General features: G+C 33.1%; 1 protein-coding gene across 1 annotated transcript; it reads right to left on the bottom strand.

Annotated features, from left to right (window-relative positions):
- On the bottom strand, positions 1-18,010 carry Gnmt (Glycine N-methyltransferase). Its single transcript, XM_035374668.2, has 5 exons — positions 17,579-18,010; positions 13,503-13,630; positions 11,214-11,467; positions 5,745-5,908; positions 1-377 (listed from the first exon to the last, which is right to left on the bottom strand). The coding sequence occupies exons 1-5, from the start codon at positions 17,782-17,784 to the stop codon at positions 206-208; spliced, it is 924 nt and encodes a 307-aa protein (XP_035230559.1). The 5' UTR covers positions 17,785-18,010; the 3' UTR covers positions 1-205.
- Positions 18,011-18,373: the final 363 nt, after the last annotated feature.

Genomic DNA, 18,373 nt, shown 5'->3' with positions numbered 1-18,373 from the left:
TGTATAAGATCAACTAAAACAGAAAACAAGAAAAAGAAAAAAAATTAAAGTAATCCCACTGTGTTAATATAACACAATAAAGTACATGCATAAACACGCAGTAATAAAATATAAGCATTCATACTTGAATATATTACTTTCACACATACAAAAAAAAAATATAATCAACAACATTTTACAACAATGTCAGAGATTTTTAAAACTATTATTCAGAACCTTTTTTCTGAATAAAATGAATAAAAAATGCTGGATCTTCCACTTCATTCAGGGGTTTGAAATCACCATATACATGATGCAGAGTGTTTTCACCAAATACTTCTTTCAAAAGCTTAGTGAAAGAGTCCAATTTATGAGGATAATAAGATAATCGAAAATGGCTAAAATGAAAGAGAAACGATTAAAGGTCATTAGACAAATAGCAATTTAACTCAACAATGTATTATACTAGCAACTTTAAGTATTAAAGCTCTGCATCCACTTCTCATCTGTTATTATGAAAACACGGCTTGCACATTTCTTAATTTAGTACAATAATAAACAAGCGTTAGCAATTGTATTTGATAGTACAGTTAAACTTTTATCTTCAAATAAATCAGTTAAAATGTATGAACATAACAGACAATTCAAGAAAAGAACCGCTTTAAAATTTTGAGTGCTTGCATATGAATTATTAAGAATTTTAAAGTCGAAGACACTTGTAGACTATAAATAAACACTGTCATAGCTTCAAAGAGGAAAAATTTCTACTTCAATGAATTTAAAATTCAAGATATTCAAATTCTTCTATTTTTTATTCTACTATTTTTAAATTCTCTGAAATATTTCTTAATTTTTTTCCTTCATATATATTTATAATATATATAAGTATTATTTGACTATGAAAAAATGAGTCAACAATGACAAGTTTAGTTGGAATTAAGACACCTGTAGTGTGCATTCAAGCAAAAGGTGTTAGGTTTTTTAGATTGTTGTTGGAAAAGCACGCCTTGGCTATTTGCTTTAGAAGTTGTGATAACCTTCGTGGAGGCCATTTTAAAGAAAACTGGCTCGTATTCACGTTACACATGGGCAAAACCACGAAGTAACCCTTTCGCCTAGCTTCGAATCCAGATCGAACTAGCGGTATTCAGCGGCCAGCGGTCTTTAACCACTTGTCGAACTCTAGCAGAAATATAACTATAGGCTTTATTTCTTTAAATATTTGTCATAGATATGGACCTCCACAATCCATAGCTTTCTGAAATAAGTACATAATTTTGTAGCAGTAGTTTGAACAATGATGGTAAAAAGTTTCTCAGATATAAAATATAAATTTTTTATGTGGTCCTCTAGAAATTTAATATCCAGTTAGGAAAGTTCACTATACTGTAATGGCTTAAAAACGAAAAGTGTCAAGTCTTTCCCTGCAAAACTGAACGAATGCATGGGTAAACCCCGTTCCTGTGGCTAGCGGCAATGTTTTACCAAATGCAAAACCACTGATCATCAAATCTTAATTTTTTTTTATTTTCCCCCAAAATACACTCAAACTCTGTACGAAATCGCTTAGCAATTAAAATCAAAATGTGATCCAAGTAAATAAATTCAGTCACGAATATTTCCACGAATTTTGCTCTTTAAAGTATGGAACATTTTGTGCTTAATTTGTTAAAACGCAATTATCTTGGCACTAAATTGTCTGGTCCCCTAGAAAAATATAAAATATTAAATTTTATATTTTACCTAGCCTGTGGTGGCGATTTTTAAAATTTTTATTTACATTTTTTAATAATGTAATTTGTTGTTACATATGGCTTTATTGGAAAGATCAATCCAAACATATAAAACAGCTCAAGTATCACACAAGTATCACACACGTTACCGTCGATACCTACATGTGAAGGGATCCATTGAAAAACGATTGTTTTGTTGTGTTTATAAAGATATAATCTGGTATGAGATAATCTGGGTATCTGTGCCATGATTTATACCTATAGCCTGATACATAATCTAATAGATAATCTAATAATATCTGTGTCTAATAATTTAGATACATAATCTTATTTATTTTGGGAAACTTTGCAGATGGAAGTACTAGGGTGATTAATTAGAGAAACAAAATTTTAAGCACATTTTTAAAACCTTTTATATAAGGCAAAGAGCATTCTTTCATCACATGACTTCATTGCTGATATGACATATGACATCATTGACATATGACCGACATCATATGACTTTTCATCATATTCTTTTATCGTATGACTTTTGCACACGACTTTGGTTTCAACATAAGTTTGAGCGTGAAAATATCCAGGGTTGGTGAAGACTAATAGAACGCATGGAGAAGTGCTGCAGTGTCAAATTATAAGAGTTGTCAACATCAATCTGAAGCTCACTTCCAAAGTAAAGCAATAGAAGTAAAAAGATACATTCCAAAGGCAGTTGAAAGTATTTAAAAATGCATTCATATTGATATTTCTAACCTTACCAATTTTCTTTGTAAGGCAACATTATGAGATGCTTCAGAAAGGTAGCTACGAGAAGCGCCAAGCTTTTACAAAGTGACAAAATCATCTGGGGGTATAGTTAATCGGAAATTATTATCATTTGCTTTTTATTAGTTATTTGGAGGTCTTAGCTTGTCGCAGTTAACCTTTAATGTTTTACATTTTGATTAAACTTTCTTCAAAATGAAGGAAACTAGAATAAAATATATTGACGCATATTAAATATCTGAAATATTTTATAAGACTGAAAATATTTTGTCGTATCTTTAAACGGCAGTAGTTAGAAGTTCAAAGAGCAGCTCTATGACACATTTCAGTAAGTAATATTTCCCAAGTTTTACAATGAAATTGTTTTTAACAATCGCAAAATGGTCTATAGTACCAATGATTGTTACTTTACTTTCGTTTGATTCCTAACGCGCCAAAATAAAATTTAGCTTATATTAAAATTTTATTGATTTAAGAATATTAGATTGCGTTACTTAATTGCCGCTAAACACACCAAGCCTACAGAAGGACTGCCTTTGTGGAGAAATTTCTAAAGGTTTGTTTTGGTTTATTTGATTAATGGCAAAGCACTCAAAGGGTATCTGCCTAAAAGAAGGAATGCCTTCGTGGAGGACTTTCTGAAGGAAACTGGATCATGTAAAACACAGGAGAAAAAACACGAAAACACCCATGCAGCCAGCCCGTTCGCCAGAATACGAAACCTAGACTGAACTACCAGTTTTCAGTGACTTTATCGTTAAGTCAAAAAGCTTCTAAAGTAAACTGGATCGTATTCTTGTTACAAATGGGGAAATCTACGAAAAGTTCCATGCAGCCATCTAGTTCGCCAGAATTTGGACCTAGGTCGAACTACAAGTGCTCAGAAATTATTTGTAGTCAACCACTGGCGAACCAGATTTTAGGAGAAAAATATCTAAATATTTTTTTAATATTAATCTAAAAAAGGATAAAAGCTCTGTAACCTCTGGTAGTTTATAACTGACATGTTAGTTAGCTATACGTCGTGAATGAAACACACAACTCAGCTGATTTAAAATTTCTTAATTTTGATGGTAGAGAGCAACATCCTTTCTTTTTATTTCGCCATTTCTTTCGTTTAATTTCATGGCAGAAAGCGACACGAAGTGGCTCTTTTCTGACTCATTATTGTTCATTTTAAACTCATTATTTCTGCCCTCATTACTGGCGGCTGGGATGTTTCCTTCTTAGCTACAATCCAAGAGCATTCGGAAACTGATAATTTTGACTATTCGTGATAAGTTCTCCGAAGCATACCTTAAAAGATTTAAGTTACAAATTCTTCCTTCAGTGGAGATGGTACTGATGTTCTACAACTGGAGCTCTTCCTTGGATTTCTATGGATTTAAATCTGCGCGTGGGGATTTTATTAATATAGTTTAATTTAAAGTTATGTTTTTAAATTGAGTAATGTAGTTGAAAACTAGGGAAGAACCCACAGAGTTAATCCGTTGGTCGGAAAATTGAATGTAGTAAAACAATTATCATTGCTAAAATAAAACAATTATCATCTCTACCCAGTTTTAGACCAATCGGCCACAATCGGGCTAAGGAAAGGAACTAATATTTTCTTAATTAGGTGCCGAAAGATATATTATTCTGCTCAAAAACGTCATTAGAAATCGGTATCATTTAGTATAAACACATCAACTTTATGCAGCTCAGCTGAAAATTATTGGAGCTGAGAAGTAAAAGCTCCGAGCTATCTCTTCTGAAAGGATGCTAGACAGAAGTAAAATTTCCATTACTTTAAACGTATCTTAAATATTATTTTAAATTTATAAATATCTTTCTTATAGCAAAAGTGTCTGATTCCGCTTTGAAAATGCGTTTAAAACAAAAGATTTTAGCAAGAAAAGAGACAGTTAATGAGCGAATCAAAGTAAAATCTCGATGCAAACAAGAAATGAAATGGCAGCTTGCGGAAAGTGGTGTGGAGTAGTAAGGAAAAAATATTATCGTAATTTCCTGAAGAAACGCCGCGGCGTTTACGTGTTTAAAACTTAAATTTTCAGCGGGTGCGGCGTTTCTACCCATGCGGCGTTTAGGTGCACTAAAAATAAAATATTTCTTATGATGGTCATTGTACATAGTTTGGATGGCCTTGTCATTGTGCATAGACTGGTGCTGTTCCCACACAAAAGACCACTCAGTTGCTTTTTGCGAACGTTATTTTGTTTACATTCTTTCCCTTGAACGGACCTACATGCCTTATTCACCCTAAACGAGATCTCAGAACAATAACATTCTTCCCCCTTTCAAATCAACATTCTCATCAGTTTGAATAGTCTCTCTCCTCTGCCATTCGATGAATCTTCCAGGACCCAACCTCTCCCCACCCCTGCCTTTTCTGCAATTTTTTTCAAAGGCGGACACGACTCCACCTGTCTCGCAATAACGAACTCTGACGTATTTTTTCTTCAGCATGAATGTATTTTTCTTGGCATTCTGCCAAATACAGATCCCATCAGTTTGAGTACAAGTACTTGTTGAATAGTTTTTAAGTAAGAAGGGAGCGGAAAATTTTTGAAAATGTCTCTAAACGGCACAGAAGCTATACATTTCTTACCTTTAATTTATTTTTGAGTTATGGTTTCATTTCATGCATTTTTCTTAACTGATATGTCATATATCAGGACTTAGGTTGAGTTTTTGCTTCTATACGGCCCACGACGATGTCACGCGCAATTTAATCTTTTGCGGCGTTTCTGTGTAATTTTAATTTTTTTCCCGCCATTTTTCTCGAGTGCGGCGTTTACGCTGATGCGGCCTTTCTTCCGGAAATTACGGTAACAGCGTTCAGAATTTCTGAGTTATCCATCCAGGGTGTTGTAATTAATACATTCGATTTTATTTTTAAAAAATAAAACAAGGGTCGAATGGCTGAAACTGCTACATATTTATACTTCGGTTAAGGTTCTTTTCCCTGAAACTGGCTACACGTGAGAATATCGTGGTGTAGAGACATTAGGTATTTTTGAAGCAGGAGATGTGAAAAATGAGCAGGGCTTCGAACCACAGACCTCTCGAATACACGCTGAGTGTGCTGACCACTACAACACGAAGGCATGCTAAGGAGACGGGAGAAATACCTTATAGCGGTTTCACTCATGTCTAACGTAAACACAGACAGTTGTTGAACACGTTCTTAGAAAATATCAATTCCATAAGCAAACTCATAGTCTTAGACAAATCCATAATCAATTTTGAGCAATGACATTTCATACTTACTCAACTGGTGTGCCGTGGTAGCGTCCCTTCTTAGTGTATTCACTATCAGTATGGTCAAAGCTACCGATAATGTCAGAAATATCCATCGTGTAATCCAACATAACCATTGTAGGCTTTTCACCAACATAGAGTATAGAAGTCTGGATATCCTTTATGTGTTTGCTCTACAAAAGACAAAAGGCTTACTACTAAAATTATTTTAAAATAAAAAAATATGTATATAAGAATACAGACAACTTCTAGAAAAGGCAATTAATAAAGCTTGAAAATGATTAAGCTTAAAATTTCAGAGATTCGGAGATAGGTTCAGGTGGGAATGTCTTGCTTTTGAAAGCATTTCTTGTTAGAGTAATTAACTCTTCGTTCTGTGCTAAGATTTTAAAATAAATCTTTATTTTCCCAGAAAAACCAGATACTTATTCCTCGATCATTTAACTCCATTAATTTATGAGTCCACTTCATAACAATGCAAGATTTATGCTCTTTATGTACCCTAACAGCACAAATCCTTCGAAAATGTATGTTATTAACTATTTCAAATATCTCTACGCAATAATAAAAAATATATCTTATTAACAATAAATTATTTTTAATGTACAAAATATTCAACGTGTAATTTAAAAGACTAAGTACTCCGTGTACTTAATTTTATGATAGTTAAGTAACAACGTAATTTTTAGAGACAATATTTAAGCAAAGAATTATAAATGTTAGAATTAATTCTTGTTAATGCCTCATTACTAGCAGAATATCTGTCTGACAGATACTGCCTTTGTCTGTTTCGTCTTGCAGAAAATTATCAAGAACTTCATTTAAGGTTATGGAAGGAAAATTAAAACTACATTATATGCATATCATCAACAAATAAAACATTTATTTTAAAATTTTCAAAACTAAAATTAACTTGCGAAATCAAAGACGCAGTAGTGAATAACTCGTTCATTAGATAAGCTGCTTGGTTTGGTTTGTTTTGATTTACTTGATTATGATAAAGCACTCGAGGGCTACCTACCTAAGGGTAGGGATGCCTTCGCGGAGTACTTTCTAAGGGAAACTGGCTCGTATAAACGTTACAGATGGGAAAAACCACGAAAATGCCTATGCAGCCAGCCCGTTCGCAGGGATCCAAACCCCGCATCGAACTTCAAGTGTCCAGCGATTTTACTGCTCGGCCGCTAGAGGGCTCATAAAGTTGCAAGGAACGGGATATTGATAAATAATTCGAGAGCTATTAAGTAGCAGATCTGGACTGTAAATTACTTATAGCTAATTGGAAACTGCAGTTTATATGAAAATATTTCATGGAATATTAAGACTTCCATATTCAGCCGAATTCAACTAAAGCATTAATTCAAGTGGTAATTTTAAATATAAAATTATTCCAATAGATATTATTTCCAATACAGCTGTGTCTAAAGAAATTATAATGCAATAAGTCTAGCATATTTTTTCTATAAATCATTCATTTATGAATATGATATTTTATCCTTATAAATAAAAGGATTTCTTTAATTATTGTTTAATAGTTTAGTGCAATGGGCAAAGCACACGCGAGTTATCTACTCAAGGGAAGAGTTGGTTTCATGGAAGATTTTCTACAGAAACTCACTCCTATTTATGTTGTGCAATGGGAAAATTACGAGAAAGCTCACGTGGTCAGCTCCTTCTCCGTTTCCTCTAAACATGGGTGAACAAAGGACTGAGACGGGTTGAAATTATCAACCCTTCTCAATCAATCTTTTAAAATTCGACCCAGCTGTCTTAACCCTTTCCGGCACGCTACTTTTTAAAGTCGGAGTTTTGATTTAAAAAAAAAAAAAAAAAAAAAAAAAAAGGTAGGCAGTCTAATTAGGCCTAGAGGAGTACACAAGTAAAATTTTGTGAAGATAGCACTTATCGTTTTAATTCTGTGGGTGTGCCCAAAGTGGCACACTGATTGGATAAAGCTTCGAAAAGAGTGCTGAAACGAGCACTGTTGTCAATGAACTGACCTATGAGATGCGGAGAAACAAAGAATACAGACTCTCAGTTGTCCTAGATTATCGGTGAGCCCGGTCTGGGCACACCTAGAGTTCGCCGTTTGATTTTAGGCAAAATTTCAAGGTAAAAATGTAAAACTAATTTAGAATAAGGAGATTAGCATACAGCCAAAAATAACATAGAATTTCTTTTCAAACAATTCCTTTTACACCCTAAAAAAATCTGAAAGATTTCTTTGAAAAATGAGGGTTTTAAAAAACTAAACATGGCTAAAATATATGGACTGGTTTGTGTTGAGCTGCCATCTGCTGTAAATAAAGAAGGTTCAAAGTAATCTATAGTAACCTAGAAATCGTTTTTCATTCAATTTTTCTGTGCGTACAGAAGGAAATTTTTAGGTGTGTCCATACCGTGCCGCAAAGAGTTACTCGGCTACAGGCTGGTAATTATCAAAGAAGGATTGCTTATTTTAACGAGGGCACTCGAGCGTTTAGCCTATATTCAGTTAAACAAACAAAGCTTATTTTAATTATCTGGAAATGCAAAACGTTGCACAGTTTGAATTCATTTCATGCAGAAATTAGCGCAACCACCTTAGTAGAAATCAGCAAATTGTGACAAGCATGTGCATAACAATTCTTCAATTTTTAAGATGTAATGTTGCCGATTTCGTAAGTTGTTCGATTTTCGTTCGTTGCGCTTGCCAGTTAAATATATTCAAGTTAGCTGATGAACCTATTTTGGGAGAAAATGTCCTTCCCGTGTTAGGGTATGTATAAATGGCTAATACTTAGTTAATCTGCCTGGTAAGGCTTGAGTAAATATTTATTCTAGAGATCAAAAAGTGCCAGATACGGCTCGTGTGTACCCTGAAATACTGTAATAAATAGGTAAGTGATTTATCCAATTTGTTAAAAAAATGTGTTACTAAAATGAGAGCCAGCTGCTCTGAAGATAAAAGTATTATTAATATAACATTTTGTCTACTCTTCTTTTTAAATATCTTGTGTTATTTTCAGGCTTTACGAGCAGTGGTGAACAAATTTTATTAATTTTAAAGTACTTGCATATTACTGCAATCACTTTAGTTGAAGTTTTAGAGTTTTCCAACTCTAGTACTTCAACTATTTGAGTTGAAGTATTGAGTTGAAGTTTCACTATTTGAGTTTTCAAATTTTCCACCAGCCAAACTATAGCTGCGCATAACCATTCTTCAAGCAACCACGCTCGTAACAATCCTTGTCAAGCAACTCGACATTTTCCTATGCGTTTCTTTTTGTTGTAGTCAAAGTTCAAACGGTTGTTAGTCTTAAACAAGTGGTGATCTTTTTTTATCTTAAATGAGTATGAGTAGTATACCAGGCCGAACACCATTGTGTGTATATGTTCTGGCTAGATAAACAAGACGTATTTATAAGTTTGCACGTATGCCACTAGTATCAATAGCAGAATGTAGCGGTTTAAGATTGCTGACGACAAATGTGGCACCAAATATAGAAAATTTAATGTCGTTATATCATGTTCAGCCCTCTAATAAGATTATATTAATTTTTTCTAATATATATTTGTTAATCAAACTTTGAGCGATACACCAATATGTTAATACCTTTTAATAAAGTAAGTTAAAAAATCTATTTTTGGTTTTCAATATACAATATAGTATGTTTCAACTAAGAAGAACACCCTCGAATAACTGTTTGAAAAAGTGGGCTGTGATTGAAATAAGTTTAAAACTATAGGTTATGGTACTTGCATGTTATCGTAACTACCTTAATAGAAGTCCCCAAATTTTCAGAATGGCCAGACTCTGGCAAACATGCAGATAACTATTTTTCATGCAACCAATGCTCATAATAGTTCTTGAGTCAAACAATGTCGCCACTTTCGTATGCATTCATTTTGTTGTATTCCAAGTTCCAATTGTTTTCATAAATACCCTTTTTGGTACTATTCCGTTTTGAGGACCGTAAAATATTGCATCGAAAATGAATGTGCAAAAGCGTCAAATCTAGCAAACGCGCCGATTTCAAATTGCGTAAGTTTAGATAGTTCTATATTTTTTAAAACGCCATTGAAATACTAGTTTCATTTTTTAATCCATTTTTGGTATCCTATGGAATTAAACAATTTGGAAATTGCCCATGACGAAAAGTCTGCAATAGAATTTTTTCAAAGAAAAGGAATCATTCATATCAGAAAATTATGTTTGAACAACCAACGAGATGAAATTAACCTCTCGCGATAACTCGGTAGCGAAATTGCGATGCAGGAATCCATTCAGTTATATTTAGCCTTTTTTTATATAAATTATAATAATGATCTGAAATAGTTATTTACTCTTATGCTTCAATTCCGTCATGTTTAGCCTTTTTTATATAAATTATAATAGTAAAAAAGTATTATATTAAATTAAACTTTCACCTAAATTAAAGCAATATTCTTTAAATAGTTATTTACTATTACACTTCCTTTCATGCGTTAGGGTTTCCGAAATTATTTTTGGCAGCACTGGTCCATTTTTTACGATCCTCAAAACGGAATAGTACCAAATTGGGATATTTTTTTACCATAAATTTGATTTTAAAATATGCGTTTGTAGAATCTGCCAGCAGTGAAAGAAACTGCTGTCTGCAGGAAAACGTTATTTTGCCTCAAAATCGCTAAAGACAGCAAGAAGGAGATCCTGTGTACTCTGGAAAAAAAAACAGCGAAAAAAAAAATTACAGAAAGATTTGGAAGTGAATTGTATGTGTTTTTTTAATATCTCACGTAATCCTTATTTAACAATTAAAATTTATACTTTAATAGCTCAAGTATGATGACTTCTCATATGTGCATAATGTTTCTTACGATAAATATCGATATTCGAAATATTTTTTAAGAAATTGAGAAAACTCACCAACTTGCACCCGATACACAACTGTTACCTTTTCATCTGTAAAAAATTGCCGCATTGGACCAAGGTGGTTGCCTTAATACGCAAGTACAAGTTTTAGCTGTATAACTCCTATACTCTGTAGTAGTAAATGTTTTAATTGAATTCTGTTTATCTGTGATATCTGAATTTTGAGAAAAAATAACAGTGCTAATGCAATGGCGGTGAGCAACATCAGGCTAGGTTTGTTAAGCCTAACAATGGACAAATTTATCCTAATATTGTACTCATTTTTGCTTTCAAAAATGATATAGCAATAAATGAAGTTTAATCTCTTGCAAGTTTTAGTTCATTCGTCCTCATTTGAGTGCGAAACGTTTCACAGTCGAATGACACAATACAAAATTTAGATTACAAGCTAACTCTTAATAAGCCAAGGATAACGAACTGAGGCCTTTCGATTACACGTGAAAGATAAAGCATAGACAGTGATACGTGGCGTGATTCTCAGAGGATATTTTGTGTGTCGATCTGCAATATAAGATAACAAGTATAAATTTTAGTTTGTTCTTCTGCTCACAATTTCAATCAAGATAGCGTCTAATACTACTTACGTTGTAATAAATGCTTTTAGCTGGTGTTTTTCCATGCTTCAGAGTATAGTCGTAGTTTCTGTGGTCAATTAGGAGATAGCCATTTGGTTTTATCATTTCATGGAAGTTCTGTATAGCTAGCTTGATGTCAGACATATCACCTTTCAAATCAAACAAGTGGGCAAAAGAATTTCCCAAGCATATCACGCAATCAAAACCTCCATCAGGCTTGTGGATATCCTCCGGCAACGTTAACCAGTTAGCTTCTTCGATCACTAAAAGTGTAAAAATACAAACATAATTTTTTTTGAAAATAATTAATAGAACATTTTTAAGAGCTACAAGTTAAAAAAGGTTGCGATTAGAAAATTATAACAGTTGTGTTGACACGAAATGTTAAGGTACAATGGCTAGTGGAAAGACTTCGCTGTTCAACTTTCTTTCCGTTATCATTTAATGCGTAATATTACGACTACTAATATTGTGACTTTTGAAATATTTAGACATATTTCCAAACTAAAATTTTTAGGAAAGGAATTTTAGTAACTACTCACAAATTGGGCTTTTTTTTATATTTAGATAGTGTATGACCCTGCAAAAGGCTTTCTGAGAAAACGCTGAACATCTCAAATGAAAATATCGCTTTTCTGGATATTTAATTTAAGTATCGCATTTATTCAGCACAGCAATATTTCCTAAATTTCTTAACATATCTACTTTTTACAATAGAAATTTATTTTAAAAAAAGAGAGAAAAAAAAGGCTGGAACAAAATTATGTAATATAAGGAAATAAATACATATAATTATTAATAATTAACTATTTAGAATTAATTGATAATTATAAATAAATGTAATTAATTATATCGCAAAACAAAAGACTTCAAAAGTTTGAGGGAGCCAGCATTTATCATACGCTTATACAGTGTGGATATTTATCATGTATATTTGAGAAAGCGACAACCTTGCAGAAGCAATGCTTGATCTGCTTCCGCATGATGTTTCTGATACGTATACAAACTCGAAAATATATCACTGAAGATTATAAATTAAGTCTTATTTTATAATACCTGTAAGCTTAAATTTTATAGTAGAAAAGTCCCTAGAATTATCCTAAATTGCTATGCGCCTTCAAATAGTTTTTATTTACTAATGGGAGTTTGTCTATTAAAGAAACTGTAGCATGGTAGTGGGAATAAGGATGTAGAGCAAAAAGCGCAGGAAACTTGCAATGCATTATCAAAATGCAATATGAGCAGAATAATACCCACTCCACAAATAAGGTGAACTTTCTCAAGGTCATAGACCGCTCCTTCTCTGCTTCAACTCCAAAAGCATTTCGTCAACAGACATTTATATCTGCAGAGAATTAAGGTTTGGTTTATGTGATAATGGCAAAGCCTCGAAGGCTATTTGCCTAAGAAAAGGGATGCCTTCGTGGAAGACTTAGTAAAAGGGAAATTGGTTCATATACAAGTTACACATGGGAAAACCACGAAAACGCCCATGCAGCCAGCCTATTCGCGGGATTTGAACCTCGGACCAAACTACCAGTGTTCAGTGACTTCACCGCTCCGTCGCTGGTGGGAGCAGAGAATTAAGAAAAGGTTCGTATTATCTATTCAAATATCTAGTAATAAAGGACCTCCACATTCGCCACTCGTTGCAAATAACACCCAGATATATAGCTTTCCTCGTAAAAAGTAAAGAGCACAAAGTAAACATCTTCAAAATAATGATTAAATAATACTAAACATAAAAATAAACTTAATGTCACTCCTGACGAGGTATATGCTCCATTCGACATCAGTTCCTAATACGTTCAACAATATTCCCCTTTGTCCTGCCCTGAAGTTCCCTACACGCATAATATACATAAATCATTAGCTTCTCTTTCATAAGTTACTCCTACATCCCCATGAATGTAAAATGCATAGTAATCCCATACAAACATTGCACCATCACGAGTACTAGTATCAGACAGTACTCGTCACAAGTACTTGTTCTCACGACTCTATCAAGCTCTAATGCTTGAAAGTAATGAAATCCGAAAAAGCATTATACACAATGAAAATTGAAATCGAAGGGCAATATTTACTGATGCCAATGTAAAGCATTACTGCTTCTGTCTAATCTCAACCATCAATTATCCAGCAGATTTCAATTCACATTTTGGTGTACGCAGTTTGGTTTACAACAGTTTATGAATAAAAGCATTATAGTTATAAAATTAATTTTATAGATTAATTCAAAATGCTTTTGCATATGACTTGGTGATATTTGAAAAATATCGGAAGCTAAAATTCGCTCACCCCAAGAATCAAATGCAGGTTCTTTCCTGCGAATCCATCTCTGCTTGAGTGCATACTTCAGCATCTTGTCACTGGCATCGACACTCATCATTTGAAAACCTTCCTCTAAAAGCAGTATAGAATCAATCCTAAAAGAAAAATTTCCAAAAATGTAAGGCAAATTAGAAGTTCGTCCATAGATGTAGAGATTTGTTCACACAAAACCTCTGCATTTTATCTAATACACAAAAGCATTCACAAAGTGCTAAGTTGCTTAAATCAAGTGAATGCTTAAATCACCCTAAATGCTTAAATCAAGTGAAAACCTGAAAAATATAAACACCTAATAAAAGTTAAGGAATTCGTTTAGTCTCTTAAAAACTGTTGCATTACATCCAAATCTTTTCACGTAGTAGATTCCTTCCATGCAAAAGTAATCCCCTTATTTCTAAAAAATTGTAATATAAGAATTTCATTTGGAACTTTTTTGTTAATGAAGCTCCCGTCGCCAAACGTGAGTCAAAGCACAAAATACTGTAGCACGTTGTTTAATGCATGCAATGTCAAAGCTGTGTATGGTGTAAAATTTGTGTAATTCTCTGATGTTTTTTAAGCGAAAACAGATCGTTATATATACACAGGGAGAATAGTTTTATTTCCCCCATATACACAGTCATCTATTTTCATTTAAAAACATAAGAGAATTGCACAAATCTTTCATTGCGCACATTAAATCGAATTTATTCTTCGATTTTTGTGTTTTTCTGGATTTAATAAAATGGTTATATTTTTAATGAAGCTTTATGTTATACATAAATTTCGTGAAAAGAATAGCTATTATTAATTATACTACTCAAATCGTTGAAAATGATTGTAAGGCTATAGCTAGAGTTACTGCCGTAATTTCGCGACAACGTTTGCGCTTGTCAAAAAGTGATGCTCCGTTAACATAAAAGTAAATTCTTTTAATCACCCGTCCATTTTTATACTATTGGTTTATTACTAATTAAGATGAAGCACTCGAGGGCTATCTTCCAATGGGGAAGGGATGTCTTCGAAGAGAGCTTCCTAAGGAAAACCAGTCTGTATGAACTTTTGGGTATAAAGATACTGCTTAGAAAGTACTTGCATTTAGCTCAACCGTATGACCACCCTAAAAAGGTAGTAGGAAAATGGATTAGTATTCATGACTGAGGTTCAAGGGAATAAATGTGAATGATTTACTTGCAGCTTATTCTTAGTCATATAATAATAATCAAAAAGAATAATGAGCTGCTGAAATCTGATTTTAGACAGAAGGATGAGAGTTTATCTAGATATTACCCGATTGTTTAAAATAATGGAATTTATAACCAGCGGAAAATTCCGATAGACTGAAGGATTTAAATTCATTCATTCCTAAAAATGAAAACTGCGTTATATTACTATACACACGAAATTATATCTCCATTTTTTTAACTGTATAAAATATTCTCAAATAATAGTTCCCTATTATTTGAGAATATTTTATACAGTTAAAAAAGTAGTATAAAGTAGTATAAAAGTAGTATATACGAAAAATATCTATATTTTCGTATATACTACTTTTATACAGTATAAAAGTAGTATATACGAAAAGGAGCTGAATTAATATTTAAAAATTAATTGGGCCGTTGGAGGGAAGGGAAGAAAAGGGTTTAGATTGTCTGCTAATAATTTTCTTCCCGAAATGGCTGGATAAAAATTATCTGATGAATTGTTAAACCATTGAATTTGATATATATAACTAAGACAACATATATACTTCAGCAAATAATTGAAATGCTTTTGAATCATAACTCTACTTTAAAATGCAAGTAACAAAGATGTCACCGAAAAACAGGTTCTAAGAATTTTTTTAGCTCTGTGGATAAAATTTGCTAGCGTTGGCGTAATAAATTTCCTTCGAAAACCTAAAAACATATTCCCAGTAAATTTATGACGAAAAAAAGGAGCACGAAAGCCTTGCAGAATGTGTTTATTTTATCAAATAAACGGCTGATATTGTATACTGCTAATATTAATTCCGACTAAACCAATATTGAAGTAGCTCCAATGTATCATGCATTGCAATAAAAACTAAATTACTAGAGCCCATTTTAACGGGTTATATTAAATTAGATTAATTAAGTAAGGCAAAGCAAACTCGAGCGCTCTCTTTGTCTTTGTGGAACGTTTTATCAGATAAATACATAATACTTATCGTGAAACTATTCTGTAAAATCAACCAGATAAGTATTTTGCACGCACAGAGAAAAATAGTGTCATTCCCTGTAGTTGCCCAAAGCTTCAAGGGGCCCACCAGCGGCCGAGCGGTAAAGTCGCTGAACACTGGTAATTCGGTCCGAGGTTCGAATCCCGCGAACGAGCTGGCTGCATGGGCGCTTTCGTGGTTTTCCCCATGTGTAACGTGTATAGGAGCCAGTTTCCCTTAGAAAGTCCTCCACGAAGGCATCTCTCCCCTTAGGCAGATAGCCCTCGAAGCTTTGCCATAATTACACAAACCAAACCAAACCAAACCCAAAGCTTCAAGACTACCAGCTACCAGCAATCGGCAGCTGATGAGCGAAGTAATTTACCAAATTACTTAGCTCATCAGCTGCCGATTGCTGGTATTTCGGTCCAGCCTTCGGACGAACATTCTGGCTGCAAGGGCGTTTTCGTAGATTTCTCTATGTGTAACTCATATTTGAGCCAGTTTCCCATAAAAAATCCTTCCCGAAGATATTCCTTCTCTTAATCCCTCCCCCTCCAGGCCTTTGCCATAATCAAGTAAACGAAACCATAAACCAAAAAAATATCATCAGAAATAACTCATTAAGAATATCACAAAAACTGAGTTGAAAGAAAAGTTATGAAGACATAATTGAATGGAAGGTTTAAGGCTGATTACTACAGTTAACGTACGACATTATTTGCAAAGGTTTCTTATCAATAGTGATCAGTATTAAACGTTTTCGAGATAACGTTCAGTGATGTTAGATTTATTCAGTTGCCAAAAGATAAAGGTTGTGAAGAGCTGAAATAAAGGGAATAGTGTTAGTCCTCTGTGACTACCTTTTCAAAATCATGGTTTCGATCGAAAAATGTAAAATAGTAATTTCTTTACCCAGTTGCTGCTTAATTTATTTCTCTCAGTTTTCTAAAACAAAGAATTATTTTAGCTTGATTTAGATATTAATAATTTTTCAAAATGCAACAGGCTGATAAGAAATAAGATTTACATAGCTCGCCATACATCAAAATAAATTTTAACGCTAGAGCTCAAATGCATTTTTCGAAATTTTTATTCAATGTTAAGCTTTTATAAATCACATCAAGTTTAATAAACGCATAAATAAATAAATATACGAATACTGAAAGATGTATATAAAAGTGTCTCATATTTTTTAAATCTGCTTCCGGAAATTTCTGATTGATATTATCAGTAAATTTTCTTTGCCTTTTTCATTAAATACGACAGAGGTTAATTTTCACTTTTATAGATTTGGGTGCGTTTTTCCTGTTATAAAAATTTTATTCATTATAAAATTTGACATAGACAGATTCTTATGTAAGGAGTATAAACTAAAATTTATTTATAGATCATTTCTAACTCACACAAGCAGGTTTTTGAATAAATCATATTTAGATGAATATTTTTCAAACTAAAATTACAATCAAATAGTGGTAAATAAATCTGAAAGAAACAATTATTACTTTGAAAATTTTTTGCTTTAAGAATAGGCTGAAATTTCAGCAAAATGCAAAATATTTTATTATAAAATGCCTTTTAATTTTTCTTTATGCATGCTTTCAATAAATTTAAAATGAAGATTTTAAAATATGGAAAGCACTTGAAGCAGGCTATAAAAATTATTCTGGAGAAAATTATCATTAACATATTGTAAAATGAGCACTTTATTCCCATTGCTAAGCTTTGTTAAACTGAGTATTTATTTTTAAAACATTTTATCACTAAATCCTATCATGTTGACAAATTTAAATCCTAAAGAAAAAGTAAATTTTCTTAGTCATACATAAATAAACAATAAAAACATAAGCAAAACAATAAAGGGTCTTGGAAGATGAAGCCTTACCCTGTACCGCAGGCGACATCTAGTAAATGCTTGCAATTATGTTTCCTCAAAAGTTCAAGTAAAAAGTCTTTATAATGCTTAGTACGATCATTCTTTTCTCCTATGTAGACCTCCCAAACTTTTGCAGCTTTCCCATCAGCATATTGATCAGGCAGACCTTCTGTAGCAACCCCCAAGGAACGCGGACGGAATATAGTATCGACCATTGCTAACTACTTTCGTTATTAAACTGCAGCTGCTTAGATTTCAGTCCTATTCTGTCAGGATTATGCCACCTGCGGAAAATTCAGATGTCAGTCGTGAAGTATGGTTTAGTGGTTGATGCTCTGACATAACTTCTTATTTCCATTTTTATAACAATCACTTGCGTCAGCTTGTTTACAAGAAAATATTAAAATCTTATCTAAAAATTGATAAAAGATACAAAGCTCTGTATTAAGGAGATTCTTTTTTGAAATCCGTAGAAACGGTTACCACGGCAGGCAACAGAAGGAAAAAGAAATGGGGATTTAAGGGGGGAGGGGGAGATTGATTTTTAATAGCGGTAATGGTAACTGATACGTCCGCAAAGAGAAATTCGTGATAATGACCCGTTATCATACAACATAACCTTGAAGCTTTTCTCACGACGTGTCACAAGACCAATTCTTAACAGTTGAAGTGAAATCGTGGATTGGAAGCGCAGTTGATCGCAAAACAATGTCGATTATTTTTTTTTTATCTTCGTTTGATTGCGCAAAGTGACAGTGAAGAATGAAGTGTTGTTTTTTCTTTTCAAAGTACTTTCAAAACAGT

Source organism: Stegodyphus dumicola, chromosome X2, assembly GCF_044657685.1.
Source record: "Stegodyphus dumicola isolate Sdum_Otavi_A_Nest chromosome X2, ASM4465768v1".
Classification (NCBI taxonomy): Eukaryota; Metazoa; Arthropoda; class Arachnida; order Araneae; family Eresidae; genus Stegodyphus; species Stegodyphus dumicola.
The sequence above is the reverse complement of the archived record's forward strand: the minus strand, read 5'-3'. Positions and strand labels throughout refer to the sequence as shown.

Coding starts and splice junctions, on each gene's coding strand:
- Gnmt (XM_035374668.2), bottom strand. CDS start 17,784: ATGGTCGATACTATATTCCGTCCGCGTTCCTTGGGGGTTGCTACAGAA. Junction 13,631..17,578: donor GATGTCGCCTGCGGTACAGG/GTAAGGCTTCAT, acceptor TTTTTCTTTTAG/GATTGATTCTATACTGCTTT. Junction 5,909..11,213: donor CTAAAAGCATTTATTACAAC/GTAAGTAGTATT, acceptor TGTCTTTTGTAG/AGCAAACACATAAAGGATAT.